The sequence below is a fragment of the Genypterus blacodes genome, unplaced genomic scaffold, assembly GCF_046128005.1.
Source record: "Genypterus blacodes isolate CSIRO-AG114 ecotype Tasmania unplaced genomic scaffold, CSIRO-AGI_Gbla_v1 ptg000008l_1, whole genome shotgun sequence".
Lineage (NCBI taxonomy): Eukaryota > Metazoa > Chordata > Actinopteri > Ophidiiformes > Ophidiidae > Genypterus > Genypterus blacodes.
Window position 1 is genome coordinate 3,400,956 of NW_027466822.1, and position 24,561 is coordinate 3,425,516.

The window sequence follows — 24,561 nt, forward strand, 5'->3', positions numbered from 1 at the left end:
CTTCTCAGACTCCTCTAAGAAGCTGAAGGATGTACTGGAGGAGTTTCACGGTGAAGGGGTGCTTTCCAAATACCATCCAGAGCAGGTCTGTCAGAACCGGAGTACGGCACTCCTTCATCCTCCATCTGATTTTGTCCTTCATATTCTGCCTAATTTTTACTGTACAAATACATCAAGCACAACTTGTAATATTTGATGCAAATAATCAAGATTCATTACAAAAATGCTTGGTCACTCTGGTGGGTCTGATGGGTTTTGGCCAGTAGTTCATCAGTTTACAGCTGCCGCCAGTAACCATCACCTGTAAACATTTTTGTTGCTGTGGTCTGGATCTTGGATGCTCTCAATAAAATCTAACCAGCAGATCATACAATTAACAGATGAGTCAATATCACCATAAGGTGCCTTTGAGACTTCCCAATTTCCCCCTCAAAAAGCTGAGAAATTTTCCATTTAACTTCACATTTATTTAAGTAGATGTTATGCTGTTAGAAATTGATGTTGGTCAAGCTCCCACACTTTTTATAAATTAACTGCAAGCAGACAATGTACACACAAACAGCAAAATATGTCAACCCTGTCACGGACAATTTTAAAGTAGAATAAATACATTGTAATTACATAGTGATTATAAAATGTATATTTTCAGAAAGCTATTTAGTCCCTTTCTTAACACTATGTTTTAGTTAATGGGAAAAGTATTTGGATAGTAATGAAATTAGGGCAAACTATTTGTTTCTCTATAAAATCAGCGAGAATTGCTTTCTTTTCTAAATAAAATCTACCAACAAAGATATTTGGTCAAACTTTCAAACAATACTATTTGGCCCTCACTTGTTTATAAAGGAATCACACAAAGAGTTTGCTAACTTGTGAAAATAAATTGTTTATTTTCTTAGAACATGAAAATAACAGGGTGGACCTTGGGCATAACAGGGTGGACACATCGTGAAAGGTCAAACAATGACTTGTTTTATCAAATAACTTGTTGTGACAATAAAACCATGTAAAAAAAAAAAGTGATTTAGTATCATTTAACCACTTATACCACACACTGAAGTTAGCAGAACAGTGTGTGGGACATGCCAAAATCACGTACATCAAAGAAAAAAATGGTATAAAATGATTTATTTAATGAATTATTGTACTGATATGTGTGCAAATCTTTGGTCACTTAAATAATAAGACCTCAGAGTTTAATTATTCTGCTACATTTTCATGATGACTGAGTGATTCTGATGAGGACACCAAAGGCACTTTATACTTATTTTCGCACAGATAAAACCACACCTTTATTTATCCCTTTTCACCCTCTCGGTATCTAAATCCTGTTAAACATTTCTCTAACATGACACTTATTGTTTCACATTTGAAATGAGCACTTGAATTTACCTATTTGGATTTTGATGAAAGAGGAATCAAATGGTTTAAATAGTGTCATCGCAAAATAATTTCCACAGGATTAGGAGCTAAAAATGGTTCTAGATCATAACCCTGTGGAATGTGCATGTGGTAGTATAGTATTTGTAGGTGACAGAAGGGTACACAAAGACAGAGCTAAAGTACGTCTACCTGCCGTTTACTTCCTAACTTGAATGCTGGTACACAGTTACACGAGTGCCCGATACAGGTACCATAATTACCTTAATACTATGGGCAACATTACCGTAATACATTGAATCATGTGAACTACTACACTCCTCCCTCCTAGATTATAACCTAGATTAGATAGACTACATGTGCAGGGTTCAATTAACAGTGACATACCCTAAACTGCATAATCATAGCAGTAAACAGTCTGAACATAACTACTGACTTAACAAGCCATTATCTCCACATTAACATTTAGAAATTCAGTCTTTCTGGTGCTGTTCACTACCTTTCAGGATAGCGGCGCTTCCGGAGATGCATCAGCACCTGCATCTTCTTACTCCCTGCTTTCTGCTCGGTCCTCAGAGCTTGCTGTGTAGTCCAGGAAATCGCTGTCTTCCATTCTGCTTGGACATGTTGAAACTTTAGATGCAAGAAGGTCGTCCACATGCACCTTGACTTGGCATTGACCAATTTGCACTAGGTCAGAGGTCCTTTTTGTTGCAGAATTTCCCCTGGAATCTAGTTTCTTACGATGTCTGAAATCTTGAACTAACACCCTCTCTAACAGATTTAACATCCAGTGAGGCTTTGCCTGCTTGTCGTGAGCCTTTTTCTGTTGTAGCTGATGCTTGACCACCACTTCCGGTATGTCTGGCTTCAGTAATAACAGGTGAGTGCGTGGTTGTCTTTTCGGGAACAATTCAGCCGGGGTGCGTTCGGTGACCAAGGATGAAGAGGTGCTGCAGCAGGTCTGTTCAGTGTAGTCTCACACGCTGCACACTGACTCACGTGATTCTCTATGTCTTGGTCTAGTCCAGGCCACCACAGGAAACTTCTGGCTAATGCCTTCATCCGTGTTATTCCTGGATGTCCGTCATGCACATCTGACAGAAGACGTCGCCTGAACTTTGGCGGTATAATGACCCTTGACCCCCAAAGAATACATCCCTGATCCGTAGACAACTGGTCCTTCCTCAAGTAAAATGGCTTGAGCTCTGGATTGGGCACAGACTTTGGCCATCCTGACAATGTCAGATCAAGGACCTTAGAGAAGATTGGGTCAAGTCTAGTCTCTTCTGCCATGGCTTTGGCAGACACAGGCAACCCCTCAACATGGGACACACAGAACACTTCATTCTCATCTGTGCTTTCATCAGCGTCATGCTTGCATGGAAGACGTGACAACGCATCTGCATTGGCGTGGTCACTGGAACGTCTATATTAGATGTCATAGTCATATGCCAGTAGGACTAAGGCCCAGCATTGCATGCGGAGTGCAGCAAGAGTTGGAACTGCTGATTTGGAGGCTAGTATGGTCAAACATGGCTTATGGTCGGTCAAAAGCATAAACTTCCTTCCATACAGGTACTTATGGAATTTCTTGACGCCGAATATTATGCTCAATGCTTCTTTTTCAATTTGAGCATAATTTCGCTCACTTGATGAAAGAGTCCTTGATGCAAAAGCAATTGGTTGCTCTTCACCAGAGGGTAGCACGTGCAAAATTACGGTGCCAACACCATATGGACTGGCGTCACATGCTAGCCTAAGAGGCTTCTCTGGTTCATAGTGTGCAAGACACTTACTGTTCAGGAGACACTGTTTGCAGGCCTTGAATGTGTCTTCACATTTTTCAGACCATGTCCATGGTGTGTCTGCTTGTTGCAGCTGGTAAAGTGGGTGCAGTAATGTAGATAACCTTGCCACAAACTTTCCATAATAATTAAGCAATCCCAGTAAGAAAGTACTTGTGCATCAATTCTGTATCGGAGGTACACCACAGAATCTTGAAGGAACGCACACTTTGATTTCTTGATCCTTATTCCATGCTTTTCCAGTCTTTTCATGACTTCATCTAATATTGCTAAATGTCTTTCTTTTGTAGGTGCTGAGACAAGAATGAGATCCATAAAGCACACTACATTCTCCATTCCATGAAGTATTTGGTCCATTGTGTGTTGGAACACTGATGGAGCTGTGGAAACACCATAGGCCAGAGGTGGTATCTGAAGAGGCTTTGACTATCCCGCTGGCCAGAGTAGCAAATAAGTCCTCAGCGTTTGGTAGAGGATATTCCTCTGGGAGGATGCATCTATTCACAGTCACTTTGTAGTCACCGCCCAATCTCACAGCCTCGTCTTTCCTGGGTACTACGACGATAGGTGCAGCCCATTCACTCCTTTCAATTTGTGTAATGATTCCGTTCTTTCGTAAGCGCTTCGTAAGTTCTTTTTCCTCTGCTTCCCTCAACGCGTAAGGTACTGGCCGTGGCTTGTGGAAGTGGTTTGGCATTGCTCTACACTTTAATCTTTGCTCTAAAGTCTTTAATCTTCCCATATCCATCCTTGAACAAGTCTTTGTGCTTTCAAGCATCTCTTGCAGTGTGAGTGGTTCAGTTCTCTGAAGGCTGAAGGTCTTTCCCCAGTTCAGCTTTATCTTCTGCAGCCAATTTCTTCCCAGCAATGACTGTTTACTGCCTTTAACCACCACAAGTGGCAACATCCACTCTTGTTCCCCATACTTTACCGGCACCAGGACCTTCCCCAGCACAGAAGTGATATCTCCTGTGTATGAAGACAGGTAAATGGCAGCTGGTTTTAGTGGGCAATTCTTCAATTGCTCCTGATAAAGGGACTCTGGAATCAAAGATACTGAAGCACCCATATCCCCTTGCATTTTCACTGGTTTCCCAGATAACTCCATATTGACAAAAATGCCGTCTTTCTTTCCTTGTGCAGTGTATACTGTTAACAACTCCAGCTCATCGTCATCTGGGTCATCGATTTCCCTGGTTGCTATGACCATTTGTGCTTTGTCACTCTCTCACTCACAAATCTTGTTTTCTTGCAGACTCCTTTCAAATGTCCAACTTTCCCGCATCCATGACATGTTTCAGTGCGATAGTGGCATTCAGTTGGTTGATGGTTATCTTTGCCACATCGATAGCACTGCCATTTCTCTGAAACCACTTATTTTCCTCTAGAATCATCCTGCCGGTTGAAACGTGAACTTTGACCTTTCATGTGATGTTGTCTGTCACTTGAAGTATTGAAGCCCCTTTTGGTTTCTCAGCATGTTCTCTCAATTCTTTCGTGTCCTTGTGGGCCAATTCTAGAGCAAGTGCAAATTCACAGGCCTTTTGGAAAGTGAGCTGTTTTTCAGAGAGAAGCATTTTGTGATACTGTTCCCCTGAGAGGCCACATACAGACTGATCCCTGAGTGCATCATTGAGAAATTGTCCAAAGTCATAAGTGCTCGCTAGTTTTTTCAGTGCAAGGATATATTCAGAGACTGTTTCATCTTGCTGTTGTTGTCTTTTGAAGAATCCGACGCGTTCTGCTATCCAGATAGGCTTCGGGTTGAAATGCAGCGACATGGCTTTCGTGAGGTTATCATAAGTCTCCTCCCTGACTTTCTTCGGTGCAACCAAACTTTTCAGTAGTCCATATTCGGTCGATCCAAAACACTCAGGAATACATCTGCATTCTTCCCTGCATCAGTCATTTGCAGACAGCCATCTTTCAAACCTTTCCAATTATGAATCAAAATCTTCTTTCTTACTGTCAAATTCCGGAACCCTTCCAATATATGCCATTTCTTTGCTTAGCCTCGAGAGCAACTTCGGCAGCTAGCACTTTCGATTTCTTCTGAACCAGAAAACATGCAAAATTTTGCATTTAGGTGAAGTTAGACTGATCAAACTTCTTTAGTTTTCATCATTATGGGTTCACTTCGTTACCTCGACGCCACTGTAGTATTTGTAGGTGAAATAAGGGTACATGGAGACAGAGGTAAGGTACGTCTGCTTGCCGTTTACTTCCGAACTTGAATGCCGGTACATAGTTATACCAATGCTCGATACAGGTACGGTTATTACCTTAATACTTTGGGCAACATTACCGTAATACATGGACTCATGTGAACTACTACAGGTAGAAAAGACACTTTACCAGGTTCTACAATTATTTACCATTTTAATGTTTAAAAAATATAATTCTTAAACATTTTGTGGTGTAAAGCAACCTTTACAACTGCAATGTTTATACATTCTTGACATGCTCACTGAAGGGGACAGAAGGGGAGAAAAGGGAATATGTGAGTGTGATACTTCAATAACAAAGGAAAATTTTGAAAAATAAGAGTGTTGGCAGCAGTGTGAATTACTGCTGCCATTAGTATGCGCATTATATACACAAACCATCCTCAAACTTACACACACTGCGATGAATCAGGAAGGTTACATCCAACTGTGCAAAAAGCATAGTAGCCATCTAGCCTCAGTCATTTTAATTTCAGCCCGTACATGCCAAATAGGTAGCTCAGTGGTGACAATATTTCAACCATCAGTGAAGCAGAATACAAACACATTTTACATAATCACCTCTCTTTGGTTAGTGGCAATGGTATTGGAAACAATGGACAAGGTGCAGTAAACACCACCCATCCATTATTTTTGTATAACATACTTTTTTATCATTTCTTGTCATGACTTGTTCAACAGTAGAAACATTATGTGATATCAGGTAAACCTGTGTGGTATTCTAATACACCATTCACTTCTGTGAACTGGTGGATTTGCACAAATTGACAAACATTTCATATTATTTACGAATGTGGCATTGTTAAAAGGCAAATTACGTAAAACTGAAATGAACGAATAAAAAAAATGAAAGATGTCTTTAAAGGTGTCCGTGCTCTGCTGCCTGACACATTTTTTCCTCACAGCGTTAGTGTTTCCTTTTTATGTTTGTGTCTTGTTTTGCTTTTTCTTGTCTTCAATCTCCTCCTCTTGCTTCTACTTTCCCTTCATTATCACTTTCCGCTCTGCTGTAAGCGTCTCCTGACTAACAGCCCAGCTGGATGTGTGGCACCATCTGAATTATCTGGTCCATGAGGCCAGCAGTAGCTCTACAGTGTGACAGCTTGTCAGACTGTAGAGCTACTGCTGCCATCTAGCACTGTGTGGGTGGGCCTGTGTATGTGTGACTATGTCTGTCCATTGTGCTAATTGAAGTGGAATCTACTCAAAGTCAGACCGTGAAAAGAAGACTGTGACACTGATAACTGTTTCTTCAAAATTAATGTTTTGATGGAGCTCATTTTCAGCCACAGTGAAGTGGGAAGGGGAAAAGGATTGATGCTTGAAGCTGTCACCTGTGTTGAGTGTTCGGTTTTATTTTTATTAGGGCTTGGCAAGTTAACACGTTAATAAATTAACGCCAACATTATTTTAGGGCACATTAACGCATTTTTTTGTTTTGTTTATTATAATAATAAGTCACTCACTAGCTACAAACTGCAGGTCGATTAATGTTATGGAAGATGTTGGTCTGAGGAACAGTGTTAGGATTGCAATCCATCACAAGAAGAATACAAACCAGTTGTATGAAAAGGAGGGGACTACAAAAGCGATGCTGTTACAACATGCACCAACTACTGCTCTCACTGCGCGAAAAACATCTGACCTATAAAAGTGGGGCGAGAAAGATTTGGAAACCACTGTCATAAAGTAAATACAGTTTTTACAGGATGATGTCAAACAGCAATTAGGCTACTACAAATCGCATCATAGGCTGTGGCAAAGAGAAGGAGAGAAGAGAGAAACAAAAAAAACAAAGAGAGGATATCCCACCCAGAGACCCAACCAAACCCCGCAGTCACACAACCCCGTTCTGGCCCGCCTGGAAAATAAAATGAAAAAAAATAAAAAGGAACTGTTTGGTGTTCAGGTTTTCAGTCACTGGTCTGGCATAGCCTGTAGATCTGTGAAGTAAGAGAGAAATGGTTGCCAACTCTGATAGAACTTGTACTTGATATTCTCAAGTTTAAGAAAATACATTGTATCCTTCAGCCATTGCGAAATAGAGGGAGGGGTAGGGGATTTCCAATGCAGGAGCAAGCAGCGTCTAGCAAGCAAAGAGGTGAACATGACCAGTTCCTTTTGTGCGGTGTTAAATTGGCGTGTGTCAGATGGGGTGCCGAAGATGGCAATATGAGGGGAGTGTTGAACTTGCATTCCCAATATGGTGGACCATGTGTTGAAGTAACCGGACCAGTAGTTGTGGAGCCTGGGGCAGGGAAAAAACACGTGGCTTAGGTTACAGTGAGGCTTTGCACATCTATTTCATTTGTCCTCTACATCTGTGTACATTTCGGCAAATCTGGATTTAGAAAAATGGACCCTGTGTACGACCTTGAACTGGATGAGAGCAAGACAAGCACATGATGAGACAGTATGCAGATTGCGTATGACTTTGTCCCACCAGTCCATGTCTAGATGGAGTCCAAGCTCAGTCTCCCAGACAGCCACTGTTTTAGAATTAGATAGGTCCCCGAGGTCCAGAATACGGCGATAAATCTCAGAGATGGTCCCACTTAGTGGTGTCTTGAACGTTAGCAGGTCTTCCCACATGAGTTGAGGGGGAGGGGAAGGGAAGTTTTTGAAATTGCTGCAGGCAAAGTGTCCAAAGTGATTTGGAAGTACTTAAATAATTGGTTAACAGGTATATTGAGTTGACAGATTGGAGAAGCTGTTAAATCTGCCATCGGAGTACAGGTCAAGGAAACATTGTATGCCTTTGTGGTGCCATGCTGAGAAGGAAGAGTCCAAGAATGAGGAAGGGAACATGTGGTTGTTGCATACTGGACCAAGGGGGGATGCGTTTACGAATTTACTAAAGTGTTTCCTGAATTGGTACCAAATCATTACGGTAAGGGTATTAAGAACAACAGGGTTCTTGGTGAACTGAGAGATCTTGGTTGGGAGAGAGGAGTGAATCAGGGCAGTGGCGGAGGAGGAGGAGGAGCCGATTGGGCTTCCAGCCTGCACCAGGTTAGCTCAAGGGAATTCACCCAGCAGCGTAATTTGTTGATATGGAATGCCCAGTAATAGGATTGGAGGTTTGGTAGGGCGAGACCCCCACTGAACTTACTTTGTAATAGTGGTTTGCGGAGACAATTGTCTGTAATTGAAATGAAATGCAGTCTTTACTTAAACCAATAAAGTTTTTTTTAATAATGCCTTGTAAAAATATGAAATGCGTAAACTCAACATCATGTTTAGAGAATCAGAGACATTTCCATACAACCAAGACATATGCACAATTTTTTATGACAATGTAGTAATTTCTTCTATTATTGTCTCAGTGCAGAGACCAAACACAAAATTAAGAAAAGTGCTAAGTGCTCTCAGATTCCCTGTGATGAGCCAGTTAAGGTGCTTAATGCTCCTGATGGTGTAGAGGTGAAAGGGTAATAGAATACTGGGATTGAGTGGTGTGACTTGAAAAAGAGCAAGACATTGAGTCCCTAGTTAAATGACTAAGAATAAGAACTGGTTGCTTTCAGAGTTCACACAAGATAAATGGGAAAAACAAAGATTGGACAAAAGTTGTGTTGATGAAAAGTGTGCATTACAAATGCTTGGACCTTTATGGTCTTACTTTTTCCTCCTTCCTACCTTCTGTCTTCTCCATCTCACTATTCCAACTGTTAAACAGAAGCAAGACGTTCTCAACCAAGTAAGCCACAGCCCGATGGGCTCTGCATGCTGTGTGGTGTCTGTGTGAGCAGACTGCATGCACATTCTGTCCACTAACATAACCATAACCCTACCCTGCCCACCACTGGTGCTCTTTAACCCTGGTGGGAATAGGGAAATATGTCATGGGGTTGCTGAGATGTAGTACTGCAGATGCAACCAACTGTGGGTTTGTGGGAGGCAAAAGGGAGGTACATTAACAATGACACCAGAAACATTCTTGGATTGTTAAATTGGCATCATTGGATGTATCTTGCTTTCCTTACATCCTTTTTTTAAGGCATCAAAATTATTGACCTAATCTACGTGCAGCTTCCACACCTCAATTCTCTCATTTTGAAACTTTTTTTCCCGCACATACCTGGTATGTGTGAAAACGCTGTGTTTCTGAATGACTCAGTTACATTTTCTTCCTTGCTACAGTTTGTTTAGGATAGTCTGAGAGTGAGAGTGAGAGTCAGTATTTCTCACAAGTGCTTGAATGGGGACCAAAACAACCACACCAGTGAACGTTTCATGATCTTTTGTAGCGTGAACATGAAGAATATTTTTGCAGTGACAAATCACCTTTACAGTGGAATTGTTGAAAGTCTAACTTCGTAATACTATGTAACTTTTACTGTGTAACAGCATTTCTGCTTTCAACATATTTTCTTCAAATTACCTCTCCCTAAGGGAAAAAATAAAACTCAAAACATTTTCTTTGCAAAAATTACATCTCAATCAGCAAATCTTTTCAGTGACTGGCGTGGGCTCGCTTTGTGCTGCAGATCTTTTCTAATCAGGGTTGCAGCTGTGAGGCTGCCGATCTTGGCTCATTATCAATGTCCAGCTTTGACATGTATTTTGTTTTTTTTGAAAACTTCTCACATAGGTAGGATGCGGCATAATGAAGGAGTGTGGCCATGGCCAGCGGGTAATCACTCATTCTCCTGCTGCAATACTAACAAGCTTTTCATAACAATAATTGGTGAAATCCCTCACAACTGGGCTTGTAATGCTGAACTAGCGGCTAGCCAAGCTAACGATGGCCCCGCACGGATTAAAAACATCAACCAGGCCAAAGAGTCGCAGCAAAAATAGACCTAATACAGATCATAACCTGATAGGAGGATACAAATACATGGAGTAATAATGTTCTGAATCTGGTCTCATTCTCCTGCTGCGATATGAAGAAGTACCCCCTCATTAATTTGGCTTATAGCGATATGCAATAACCTAACCATGTGCAGGTTTTATACATTGGTAATAATTTCATCCATTTGTAATAATTTCACATATGTGCAATAATCCTATTCATTTAATTGTATTGATTTGATAATCAATACAAATGAATACAATACATGTTGTTTTTCTTTCTTCTATATTCAGGTTTCAGGTTTGTGTGCATGTCTGGCATAAACTGACATGGTACAACCATTGTGTTTACACAATGACAATTAAGGTCTTGACCTGACTTGTTTTTATGAATAGCTTGCCTGGCATGCAAATGAAATACCATAGTGATGTCTATTTCAGCACAACCACAAAGTTTGTAATAGGTGTTTATGAATGATTGGTTGTGGTTGTGAGATGCTATATGTTCTTAATGATGCACTAATTCTGTATGCTGACATATATTATGCACTTTGAAACTTGCTGTCATTTTCTTCAGTCCAACAGTACATACCATTTTCCTCTTCCCTCATGAAATGTAATTCATGAGTACAACGGAATTGGTTTTGTCCATGTGTTTGTCCTTTTCTGTCCCATGCAGACGATTGACTATGAGGGTTTCCAGCTTTTCATGGCCACCTACCTGGAGAATGACATCCCAGATGACCTGTGTCAGCACCTCTTCACATCTTTCAAAAGCAAGACAGGAAGCTGCTCTTCTAATCTGTCTTGTCTAGGAGCTAGCAGTCTCGGTAGGTTATTTGGGTTTGCGTAGCTTTATCTCTCTGATGACGGACATTATAATCTCAGAGACTCATGCATTGCTATAACACCACAGTGGTCCATAGAGCATCTCCTTATCATTTAAGCTTTTGCACAGTTCTCTAATTGAGTTCCTTCCTTGCATTACCACCTTCTTCAGGTCCCACGATTATGAAATGGAGAGCAATGTAGTTGTTGTTTTATTATTTGTTGTAACATTTTCTCTCATTTTTGAGACTTGCTTTTGCCTTTTTTTTTTACAATTCCTTAGAAAATTAAGAACTTTTGAAAATTAATTTAATTCAAGTAATTGAATCTTGCTGAATACTTTTGTTAAAGACAAGAGAGAAAGATCTGACATAACAGTTAGCATGTGGTTTTGAAATGATATATGATACAAATATGAGTTAGGTAAAAAAGGAAACAAAGTAATGGTGACAAAACAAAGCCAATTATGATGAAATGACAATGGAAGTATAACCCACAGATGCCTGTTCCATTGACGTAGGCATCTCTACACAGACTGAAGTGACCTCTGCCCCCGTTACAGGTATTGCTACAGGCCCAATATATAATTATGGTGATGTCATCAATTCACAAATGTCTGTTAGGGGTCCAAGCACTAAGAAAATGAAATTTGGAGACATGGTGATGGAGCATAAGATCTAGCCGTATGAGAAAAATCAGAGCCATGACAACAGGTTCATATTGAGGGTGATATATATGTACTGTACAATAATGGACAATTATTGAACTGAACACGTAATGTTTTATAACTTGCAAATTGGAAGGCTCCTATCTAAAGAAACTATATCAACACATTCAAAGAATAGATAAAATACAATTGGCATAGGCCACACATTTTTCCATACAACCATATCAGTTATTGCCAGTAACTGTGGAAGAATAATATTTCATCGCCCCTCAGGAATTCAAGGTCCAAAGATGAGACTTTGTTTGTCAGAGTTGCCCTGAACATTAACTATGGGGTACTAATATTTCATAGCCCCTCAAATATCAGAAATCAAACCATTTCAAGGTAAAAATGTGTATTATGAGTTTATTTTGAAAAATCGGATGTAGTCACTTGTGTATCCTCGTGCTAACTTTGCCAGGTTGCGCTTCGATGCATTTACAATTCAGGCGATAATACGCGTGCATTTGTTTACTTCTCGACTATTTTGGCCATGTGACACTCCGCTGTGCTTCCGTGTCCAGTTTGGCCCCCGACTTATACTCAAGGATTAGGCCAGAAAAGTGTTGTAACTCCTGCTCATCTGAAATTCCATTCCCTCACTAGTCCCATGTCGACATGCCAGGGTTTATGATTCACATCAGGGGGCTTGGACCCCTTTCAAACTTGCTTGCAAGTGTAGTTTAAATTGTACTGTTCCTGTGAATTGTTTCCGTGTAAGGTTTTTGCAGTGTTATGTTATTAAAAATAATCGTATTCTCTTGCTTGCATCCCGAGTAATTTGTACGTTGATGCTTAAAGTGCCTAAATTAACCAAGTCTTTGCTCATATGATTTACCCTCCCTTCATGACTAATTTTATTCTTCCATTCAATTAATTTAACCTTTTACATTTCTGTCTCCTTCCTGTCTCAATTTCATTCTTGCCTGTGTCTTTTGTTTGCAACAGGAATGAATGGGAAAAGCATCCTGTCTGCCATGGGCCGACACACACCAGAGCCCTCCAGTGTGATGACCATGCCAGTCTCTGGTCCCACCAACTCCCCTTGCTCATCTTCCGCGTCTTCACAGCATTCAGGTACAGGCAGGCACACACGTGGGGGGGCTTACACATCACCATGTACCCATGTGAAACCCTCAGGCAGCTGCAGCAATGCCTTCAACACCAACACTGGCCCTTCCAGATCTGCCATTTCTCCACACCTATCACCAGGTGAGACTAGCTACTTCAGAAAACAGGAAATGCATGACGTAATAACAGTAATTGGAAGCTGTCAGTGACTCTCGCAATGCAGGGTCCTTAGCAGTGCGAGAGTCTCCTCATCTGACGGACCTTGAGCTCGAGAACGACAATAAATGTTTGGAAAGACTGTGTGAGGGTCAAATATTAACAGGCAGTAAAGTAGGGTGCGTCCTAGAACAATGACAAACTGACATTGTGACCTCATCCTCATCCAACCACAATTAAGAGCAGCTATAATGTTTAGAATAAAAGTTTTAATACTGTAAATGAAGTGAATGTTACACATGAAAAAATAGAACAGACTGACATGGGCTGCAGCTATTTTCAAACGTCATTTGTTATTTTCAAAAAAAAAATACAGTATCTAAATATCACATTGTGAATTCACAATACATTTACACAATTTTAATGAATGAACAACACTTGAAATTATTTATTGGTTTATGTTAATAAATTACATAATTTGTGGATTTTTGTGGACTACCTGACACAGCTATTGTGTCTAGTCTGAATCTGGATTTTATTTATTGTTGAGTAAGCATTCAGTTGATCCTATCTCAGCGGTAAGAAAAGCAGTCTAATAATATTTATCTGTCTTATTATTGTCAGCTTAGAAACACACCAAATTAAAAGTTCAGGGGTCTAATCACAGCAAGTACATATTAAGTAAGCACTGCCACTGAACTGAAGCTCATTCATATGGCTTTACTTATGATAATTAGTGCACAAGTGTGTTACTTAAGTCGTTCTTCTGTCGTTAGTCATTCTTGAATTTTGCCTTCATTCTGACCCTCTGTGAGTAGTGATGTTTCCAAGCAATGATCCTGTTTAGAGTGGCAGGTAGAGGCTGATATGGACTCCAACACGCCCCTTGCAAGCTATCCGTTTCTGATTAGCTCGCTAAAGGTTCAAATTATACATACTTTTGACAACACGTCACTTCGTACACATGTTTAACTTCTGTCCAATCAAATTCGCAGACATCCCGCCCCTTCGGTCACTAAATGATTATAAGCCAATACTACCGAGCTACTGCCGCCCCAACTAATTTTACGTTAGTGACACCGTAACACAGGGGTCGGGAACCTATGGCTCAGACAGTTCTGAGCTGACATTGCATTGTATGTCATATTGGGCTATACAAATAAAGTTGACATGATTTAACTTGACTAGTCGATTTTCACAGCAGAACCCTAGTAGAGTTGAAAGGGTAATGCTTGTTTTAAGAACTTTCTTGGAACACTTGTGTTGTGCCACAACAGAGATGCCCAGATCTGAGAAGCATTTGTCACTATGGAGGAGCCCATCACCACAGAAATGCTCCCCCTTGCCATCTCCTCAAGTGGTCTTTTTGAAGGACATTGTCTGCTATCTTTCCCTACTGGAGAGGGGAACTCCAGAGGACAAGTTGGAGTGTAAGTGATGAGGATGAGTACTTGGGTAGGGATGTGAAGTTGCAGCAACAACCATACCTATGTTAGTATATGCTTACTGTTCCATTGTTGGGGCCACAGTGGTGCAGTCCATAGGGGACCCTGGAAATGGAGGGTGGCCGGTTCAAGTCCCCTGTGGGCCAGAAAAGTGTGCATTGGCAGCTGGCAGCCAAAGAGTTGCCAGTTTGCCTCCAGGCCACCGGAGGTGCCCTTGAGCAAGGCACCGAACCCCGACCTGCTCCACTGGCGCCAGCTGCTGGCTGCATGTAGTGCCCCCACCGGTGCATGTGTGTAGGAGGGCGGCGCAAACTTTCAAATGTGTGTGTAGCATTTGTGTGGAACATGTATATAATAGCATGTATGTACAACTGCATGAAAATGTAAAGCATGTGTTTGAAAGGAGAATTTCTCAACCTTGAGACAATTAAAGGCGTTCTCCTTCGTTCTTGTTCTGCAAGGCACAAGACACTGATTGAAACTCTGTTTTTTGATTTAGAGAACAAACATGCTATCATCATCTTGCCTTCTTTTTTTCGCTAAATTAGTAGTCACTGTAGCCAATGTGGCCATTCGTAGTCTCTCTGTCCATTGATTGTAAGACTTTCTCTGACACCTCTGGTAACGGGTGACCATTCTGCGCCCCTTCAGACATTGAGTCGCAAAACAAGTCAATATTTTCACCTGCATTTTTTTAGTTGTTTGTATCTTGAGTCTTGAGAGGTATTAAAAGGCTGGCAGACACCCTGTTTGCTCTAAACAATTTGAAAAGCTCTTTCCAGAAGTTTCAAGAAGTGAGCTCTTTATTGCTTTCTTAAAATGAAAACATTGACCATCATACTCAAAGTTCAAAGTTATTCCCCGTTTATAGTCCTGTGGAGAGAAATGGAGGAATCCCTACAAAAAAACCTCTCAACCTCTATAATGGTAGGCTTTCAACCCGAATCTGTCCAACATGGCCTCCACCTACCTGGTAGATGACATGTAGGTGTCATCCATCAGGTACCCTAGTGTGCCCTGGTGTGCCCAATTTACGTGTAAAATGTCTGTTTTAAATCTATATCTGCATGCACTAACAAGGCTAATCCCTACCAACTGGCCCCCACAACATATTACAAATGCAGCTCACTGCACTCCTTCAACCCTTTGAACATCTGGAGAGAGGCGAGGAAATGTTACAGTATGACTTAATCAAATCTGAGTCAAGGTCTGAGTCACCATGGGGTCTTTATTCTCTTTTTTCAGTCATGTTCCGGCTCTATGACACAGATGGCAACGGAGTCCTGGATAGCTCGGTGAGAGGCCTTTGTCTTTGTTTTCTTTCTCTCCTTGATCTGTACAAACAGCAGCTCCAGGAATGGATTGACATTTGTTTTTACCAGTGCTAGGTTAAAGCGTTAACGCATCAATTAATGCAGACAATTATTTTATTGCGCCTTAACGCAGTTTTTTCAATTCTATTATTATTTTGAAAGTCCATCGCTCACTGGCAACAAACGCACCATCACAAGAAGAAGACACGAGTTGTATGAAAAGTAGAGGACTACAAAAGCAACGGCAGTACAAAGTGCACCAACTGTTGCTCTCACTGGAGACATTTTCATATTGCAAAGCAGTGGAACATTTCCAATAAAGTCTGCACACTTGCAGATATTGCAAGAAATATGATTGCTGCTGCCTTACCTGCTTCTTTTTGAACAAGCCCTCTGCCTTCACGCACGGTCTCCAGCCAAATGCAGAAACATTGTGGGCCTCTTTAAACCATACATACATGCACACTTAATACTTGATTTCATTTCATTAATATTTAAGTTGAGATTTACAAGAAATATTTTAACTGCTACTGTGTAAAAGGAATACTTCTGTTAAAAACAATTTATTTATTTACCTACATAATTATTACAAGTGTTTGCAACCAAATGTTATTGCACTTTTGTTCATATTGCAGTACTAAAAGTGCGCAATACTACTTTTTTAATTCATTATTGAATTAATTAATTAAGCACATGATGCAATTAATCACGATAAGAAATTGTAATTGTTGCCCAGCACTAGTTTTTACATAAGATTACTATTAGTAGCTCAGTTTCAGTTGAGTTTAATTTTACCCATCTTCTGGAATGGTCTTGTAAATAGAATAGACATTGCGAAGATCATGCATGTTTAAATTGTTATACAGGAGATAGGATTGAACCGATACATGCAAAGCAGGGAAATGACAAAGAACACAGAGCAGTGTGACATTCTTATACAAGTTCCTAGAGGCTTATAACCTACAACCTATGGTATCACTTAACCTCAAGAGACAAAAAGAATAGCTAGATCTGCACTAAACTGACATGTTCCAGACTCACGGGTTCCTCTGAGAAGATATAGCATATTCTTATGAGAGATAGGTGAAAAAAACAATCTTATCAATCATTCATCAGGGCCTCCACAAGCATAGCCTCTTCGCAAATACATCCCACGTGTGTAAACATACTCAAACCTTCTAAACCAACATCCATTTTTTCTATCACTCTTTCAAGGAGTTTATGTTTCATGTCCATTTGCATACACATTTAGCAGTATACTTAAAAATGTGAAAACTGAGAATTTGCAGCTTTGGTTTGCAATGTTTGTTATGATTATGAAGTGATGATTGTGGTAGAAAATAGGTGTTTTCTCCCCTTTGTGTAGGAGCTGGATCGCATCATCAATCAGATGGTGCATGTAGCAGCATACCTGGAGTGGGATTCAACAGAACTACGACCAGTGAGCGCACTCTTATAACACACTGAATCTAATAAAGTTGGTACTTTTTAAAGGCATTTCCACTTTCATTTTGTCCATGTTTTATGGCAGACCCAAAGTTGTGGAGACAGATAACCAGAGAGTGGAGTTGAACTCCAGTAGCTTTACCTACCTACCTCATCGAGGTCTATGACTTGTCTTTTCTGGTTTTCGGGACTTCTTTTGTGTCATTTTAGATTCTGAAGGAAATGATGAAAGAGATTGATTACGACCGAGATGGGACAGTCACACTGGAGGAGTGGATCAGAGGAGGCCTTACCACCATCCCTTTATTGGTCCTGCTGGGCATGAATACAGTATGTGTGCGTCTGTGTATGTTGATAACAGCAGTTTAAAATTTTAAAGACAGAAAGTTTTATTTCCACATGATCCTTTTTTGTTGTTGACATCTTTATGATTCAGTCCTAACAAACTATTTGCTGCTGATGTGAAACACAACATGCATATTTCTCATATGCCAGAGAGTAACGACCTACTGAATCAAGGGTTCAGAAGACCTGAGGAGCACATTTTTTAAATAAACACCCTGATTCAGGGGTGTCAAACTATTTTTAGTTTGGGGCCACATTCAGCCCAATTTAGATTCAAGTGGGCTGGATTAGTAAAATCATAGCATAATAACCTTTAAATGGATATAAATGGACAGCTCCAAGTTTTCCCTTTGTTTTAGTGCAAAGAAGTACAGGTTCATATTGCAAATATTTACTTTTTTTTTTACAAAACATATGATGAACAACCTGAAATTCTTAACTCAGTGGTTCCCAAACTCCCCCCCCCCTTCTGTAGATATTTTCTTGCCCCCCGCATGATTTTAAATGTACATAAATTTCCACATCTGGGTAGAAATGTGAGCTGAACTGACTCACTTTCCGTGGATAACTCCAAAAAAAGTCTTGGAGGAACATAGAGTTTAATTCTGCCCGGACAGTTACAATTTACTTTCACTAACAACAATACAGGAGAGAAATGATAAAAATTAATAATACAGTAATGTGCTTTGCTAAATGTAGAGAAATTAAAGAGAAATTATAATAAATAAGAGGAGTAAAAGGCAAAATATTCAAAGACAATTCCAGGACAAACACGCAGCATTTACTGAAAAGTACAAAGCAGGAAGTAATATAGCGAATTGCGATTTGGATACTGCTGTGGAAAGAGATGCTGTCACTTCGCGTGTCACTAAATTGACATGCGTGGTGGGAAATGTAGTTTATGGACAATTTACTCTTAAAAGCTCTTTGCTCTCGCAGCCCACATAAAATGACTTGGCGGAGCCTTGAGTTTGACACCTGTGCCCTAGTAAGATTGTCATCAGCATAAATCAACGTTGGCTCCCAGTGAGTTAGAATAGAGCTAGATTATATGACTGTAAATTGACAAATAAACACGTAAACAGTTAGCTACATTTCCACATTTTCCAATTTTATGCATCCCTGGGGGAAAAAAGTGTGTTCAGAAACAGTTAACTTCAGCATGATGTCTTTGCTTTCGTGTCTTTCTATCCTGGTCTTTGCTGTCTTCCCATAGAATGTCCAGGAAGACGGCAAGCATGTTTGGCGACTGAAGCACTTCAATAAACCGGCCTACTGCAACTACTGCCATACCATGCTGTTGGGTGTTCGCAAGCAGGGCCTCTGCTGCTCCCGTGAGTCTTTGTTTCACCTGTTCTGTCTACTGGTCTCCTTGAAATGTGACGCGATGAGATACCACCATATCTACTGATGTTTGGCAGAGTAGTCAGACTGCCAGTGGATTTTTGGTTTGGAATCTCACCTGATGGAATTGGAGACAGACCATTTCCGATATGCGAGTTGAAGGGAGATTTGTAGAAAACCTACCTACCAGTGAGCTGTTATGGCAATCTTTTTCAATCCACTGTGACAGTTATGAGGAGCAAGACAAATAGCTCCTCACAGCATTGATATCAGTTTAATGCTCAAAAGCATGATACATATGAAGCCTATCTTATTATGTGCATCGAACACAAGAACAGTTTTCTTTTGTACTCGTGTTCTACAAACATCATCCATTATCTTCTTTGCTTACATTGTCCTTTAATATTATGATGTACTAAATTTTCAGACATGCTTCAAATGATAGATGGGATTTATGTGTCCCAGCTTGTTTTCAGTTTAATAGAGGTTTTATGGGCCCTTCAATTTATTGATGTGTGAAGTATATTGAACTTGCAGTGTCTCTCTGTATGCTTTTTGGGAGTAAGATGTGATAAGAAGTTACAGATTTGTTGGTTTAAAAGGTGAAAGATTTTAAGATATTTATACTTGTGTTGTTGTATGTTCAATTCAATGTAACTTTGTGCATACAGCCCCAAATCACAACAAACATTATTTCAGGGCATTTTACACATAGAGCATTTAAAGAGAACCAACGTGTGTATATGTTAATATAAACTTTTAAAAAACACTTTGAAGATTCATTTATATTTTATAATAACTTAGCTTCACACGGGGAAGTTCATTCTGGATAGGTGAGTCAAAAAGATTGCTTGTGAAACCAAAATATTGGAATTCATAAAGGAGACAATATGTTATTGTCTGGTAAATGAACTCAGGGTACATATGTCGCACTACCAGTGGTTCCATCTGTGCTACCATGCATGTTACAAAGCTAAGATAGCCAGGCCCTGTTTCTCTGCTTTCACAAGTGACTGTATTCACAGCGGCACCATGGGACTATTGTTCTCAGCCAAAGCTTGCAGTCTGTATTACAAATTTGATGAACTGAAGGAAGTTCTTTATGTGGTAATTAGCCGTATAACAGACACGACAAGCTAGCACTGTAATTTTTGTCCCTCAGAGTATTGTAATCTTTGTAATCTTTGGTAATTGGTTACTGCTTTTTCACTTGAAACATTATCAAATAAAAGAGTAATAGTTACGACTCCTTTGTCAATTTGGAGAGAACCTAAAAACAACAGAGAAGAAAGAGTTTAATAATACAAGTTCGCATATAAAGAATAATGTCTCTGCTGCTTTGTCATCTGTCGAATGTTTCCTCCTCAGTATGCAAGTACACAGTCCATGAGCGCTGTGTGTCCAAAGACAATGCTGCCTGCATCAGCACCTACACCAAGTCACGCAAACATACTAATGTGAGTATAAACACAAAATAGAGTGTGTTATACTACCAAAGGTTTAATGTGATAATCAGGTTTCTGATTTCTAATAGGATTCAGTAGATATGATTTATTTCATCTCAGTAGACTTTAACAGCCACTAATTTTCACACTGCCGGGATTGCAACTTAAAACAACAACGATGCGTATAATGCCACGTCTAAAGTATTGATCACAGCTGATATTCAATCGACAAGATTACACTAAACACTTTCACGAGTTAAGTCCAATCAAAGCCAGCTTCATTTAAAGTGAATTTGATATGCATGGCTCAGTACACTTAACATGTAATCAAAAATAAAATAGGACAATATACACACACACACACACACACACACACAGGTAGAAAGCAATGTCACCTTATAGCAACAAAGGTACCAATATAAACTTGGCCTTCCCCCTAAATTGCTTATAGGTGTGAATGTGAGTATGAATGAATGTATCTGTCTGTGAATGGCAGCCTGAGAGTACTGACAATCTTTCTTTCTTTCTTCCTCCCTCAGGCTATGCAGCACGTATGGATAGAGGGTAACTCTCCCACCAAATGTGACCGCTGTCACAGAAGCATCAAATGTTACCAGGGCCTGACAGGCCTGCACTGTGTCTGGTGTCAAATCACTGTGAGTTTCCACACTGAGATGATATAATTGCACGTCAGTTAACACTGGAGAGTGTGCGTATAGCTTGTGTGAGCTATGGAAAACCATTGCACGTATGCAGTTATATTTCTTAAGTTTTTCATTGTGTTTCCATTATACACAAACTCGAACTGTGTCTATGAAGGTTAAAGGTAAGCTTATTGGACATTTTGAGCCCTATTCAGCATGTGAAAACACCTGTATAGAAGGCTTTTGTGGCTGTCACAAGGAATACTTTGCTCCCTTAGAAGTGACAAATCTTTCAATGCTAAAGACACTCTTAGAACTGCTGTGTGATTTCCAGCCCCTGAACATAGAGCGCATTTCATTTTCAAACTGTTTTCTGCGCCAACACAAAGTAACGATTTTCATATCATAATTGGCACTTTCACTGCATAACATCATCTGCAGCCATAAAAGCCTCCGTACAGCTGTTTTCACATGCTAGTGTGAGTGTTGCTAGTGATCAATACAGGAAATATGATGCTGAGCCATATTACCTTTCCCCCATGTACAGTAATATAGTGGTGTATGATACAGTTTTTACATGAGTTTTCAAATCCACTAGATGTCACCATTGACTTTGCACATTGCACTCATGCTGGTAAAACAGTTTCACAAGACATTTGTTGCAAGAAATGTGTTCCTGCATAATCATTAAACATGAACATGAACTTTTTTTTAAATATATTTAGGCAATATTTCATACACTTACAGATGCATTCTGCCTACAGTCCTTATGTCTCTTCTTGTCATAGCTCCATAATAAGTGTGCCTCTATTGTGAAGACTGAGTGTGATGGAGGAACCTTAAGGGAACACACTTTGCTGCCCTCATACATCTGCCCTGTGGTCTTGGTGAGAAAGGTTTTTCCTACTGGCCCTACATCCACCCCTGTGTGTGTGTGTGTGTGTGTGTGTGTGTGTGTGTGTGTGTGTGTGTGTGTGTTCAATTTTCAATTTTGTAATTAAGTTTGTTATCCCCATAAAATATTTATGATTAAATATATTTTTTTTTATTTTTAGTAATCAGAGCTATGGGATATAAATAGCTGTTATTTTTCTACTTATTTTAGTTATTTATTTTTTAAGTTCCAAACTGGGAAATTGTTCACAAACGCTAGAATAAATAAATGAAAACACAACACACACAGTAGTAAATAAAAACACAGTCATAATAAATAAAATAAACCAGTAAAAAGGCAAAATATTAATTTAAGGGCAGAAAGAGTGGATGTGACCTAAACAAAGAATATGTATGACTATGACTATGGGGCAGAGTGTTCTCTATCAGTGTTCTCTATCAGACAGTGGTGAGGAGTTGTAAAGGGACATGAAGGATCTCCTGTATCGGTCTTTGTGACAGCGAACCTGGATCAGTCTCTTAGAGAAGGAGCTGCGCTGTCTGTCCAGTAGGTGATGGAGAGGATGATCAGGGTTATCCACGTTATACCAGTTTGTTCAGTGACCTCTTCTCCATCACAGTCCCAAAAGTATCAGGTTTGCAGCCAACTATGGAGCCAGCCTTCTTAATAAGTTTGTTAAGTAGCATATTTCCTCCTTTAGGAAAAAAAATTCATATTAGGCCGGCAGACTAGTTTAAGAATCAGAATCATCTAGATTGTTCAAATTGACTTCTGTAGTGCTTCTCTCCAAAGTGCTTTACAACGACCTCACATTCACCCATTCATTAACACACTAACAGCAAGGTTAATCATGCAAGGGGCCAACCTGCACCCTTTAATCTGCCTCCTTTCACAGGACCATCATATGGTGGTGAAGCGCAGTGATGGGGATTCAGCCCCCAGCACCAGCCCTGATGACACCAGTCAGACTTTCAAATTCTCCCCAGGAGATGGACAAGCACTGCAGGTATGCAGTTAGCATTGGTCATACTATCTAATCAATCTGTGATTTGTAGTTTGTCAAACTGAGTTAATTAGATAGGATAGCATTCTTAATTGTATTTTCCCTTCATGCCTTCAGATCACCCCTCTCCCAGGCACTCGCCCGCTCCTGGTCATGGTCAATCCCAAAAGTGGAGGGAGACAGGGTGAGCGGTAAGTTGCTGCTATCCAAGGGCCAACTGCTGTGCTTAAGTGGTTAGTTCTTCTTTGTTGAAACAAACAGTGCAGACATTTAGTCAAGTCAGCTGGGACTAAAGTGTCCATCCGCTTGGTATCGGCTAATACAGAGTACTAAATCTAAAACCTGGCAAAAACAGAAAATGAAAGTAAATGAAAGTGCAGGGAGCACCAGGATAGATATCAAAATGAAAGCTCATCATACATACAACTGAATTTCCTACTTTCCTCCGCCTTGGCAGAGGTATAAGCACTGAAAAAGACTGAAAGTGAATTCTTCAACTACTCTCAGTTTACACGTTAAAGTTAAGTTACACATTGAAAATAAACAGCATCCATAAGTTGCATGTAGCCTTTAATTAGATGGCTTTGCTGAAATTATATTAAATCGAGGTCTAAAGATGAAGGAGACAGAAAAAAACTTTTCACCCACACATCCCTGCTGTATTTCTCGAATGAAAGTGCTTTTGTTGCGTAGCTCTCCATCTACCAGACGACACCCACCATAGCCTGTTGCTCTGACACATTACCATGGCAACACATGCTTTAATACCATTTAATAGGAAATCATTCACTATTAATAGACAGTTGTAGAACAAATGATCCTACATTTGAACACAGGCCATTATTAGCACTCTTGTCTGGTATTGAAAGAAATCATTGTTACACTATTTTTGTATACACGGAATTGTTTTATGAAATTCTAGAAAGTTGTCATAAATCTAATAAAAATCTAGAAACATTTATTGATTGATTTCATAAGGAGATTTTGAAAAGCTAGAATCTGTTGGATCTGGATTTTTTTACACTAAAATCTTATTTTCATACATATACTTTAGTGGTCTATTACAAACACACTGTTGCTCCTAAGATAAGTTGTAAAATGTTTGTGCAGCCTTCTGTTGGACACTAAAAGCTACTACAAATCAGTTTAGAGAAGATTGCAGAGGATTCAGTGGGCATTTTAGATAGATATGATGAATATTCGGTCAGGTTACAGTGACACAATACTATGCAGACACCCCTAAATATTGTTTTTTGTTTTCTAATTTGTCCTTTTTTCTCATTCATCTTGTTACCTAACTTATTGCACTTCGACTCTAGCACTAGTTATGCTCTTAGCTGTTGGTTTTGGAAGGTAATGCACTTACGATTTCTTGTGACCTGAAGTTCTTTTATCTACCTATGTTGAACGCACTTATTGGAAGTCGCTTTGGATAAAAGCGTCTGCTAAATGACCCTAATGTAATGTAATGTAATATTGTATAAGAACCTGGTGACCGGTCAATGTTACATGGTTACTAGACAAATGGTCCCAAATCAGTCACAGCAAAGACCTATGCCTTCCATTGGTGGAGAGATGAGATTTTTTCACGACACTCTACTAGTAGATCTGTTTTCCGTACTGTATGGCAGGGTTACACATGCATTCTTTATCTAGTTTGTCCAGCATGCTTTTGAGGCTACAGTAAATGATGCTTGCAAATAAAGATGT

At 39.9% G+C, this 24,561-nt stretch overlaps 1 protein-coding gene across 2 annotated transcripts in view; it reads left to right on the plus strand.

The window, feature by feature from the left end:
• The window catches only part of dgkg (diacylglycerol kinase, gamma), a 71,857-nt gene that overhangs the window by 1,856 nt on the left and 45,440 nt on the right, over positions 1 to 24,561 (plus strand). The window contains exons 2-16 of one of the 2 annotated variants that reach the window (XM_076156201.1): positions 9 to 85; positions 9,093 to 9,113; positions 10,890 to 11,040; positions 11,538 to 11,600; positions 12,693 to 12,956; positions 14,249 to 14,401; positions 15,662 to 15,711; positions 17,096 to 17,170; positions 17,386 to 17,505; positions 18,737 to 18,854; positions 20,233 to 20,321; positions 20,849 to 20,965; positions 21,742 to 21,840; positions 22,744 to 22,854; positions 22,969 to 23,042. In XM_076156201.1, the coding sequence (XP_076012316.1) occupies positions 9 to 85; positions 9,093 to 9,113; positions 10,890 to 11,040; positions 11,538 to 11,600; positions 12,693 to 12,956; positions 14,249 to 14,401; positions 15,662 to 15,711; positions 17,096 to 17,170; positions 17,386 to 17,505; positions 18,737 to 18,854; positions 20,233 to 20,321; positions 20,849 to 20,965; positions 21,742 to 21,840; positions 22,744 to 22,854; positions 22,969 to 23,042 (1,582 nt within the window). The remainder of the gene's footprint in view (positions 1 to 8; positions 86 to 9,092; positions 9,114 to 10,889; positions 11,041 to 11,537; positions 11,601 to 12,692; positions 12,957 to 14,248; positions 14,402 to 15,661; positions 15,712 to 17,095; positions 17,171 to 17,385; positions 17,506 to 18,736; positions 18,855 to 20,232; positions 20,322 to 20,848; positions 20,966 to 21,741; positions 21,841 to 22,743; positions 22,855 to 22,968; positions 23,043 to 24,561) is intronic. The other variant, XM_076156207.1, reaches the window with a different exon arrangement.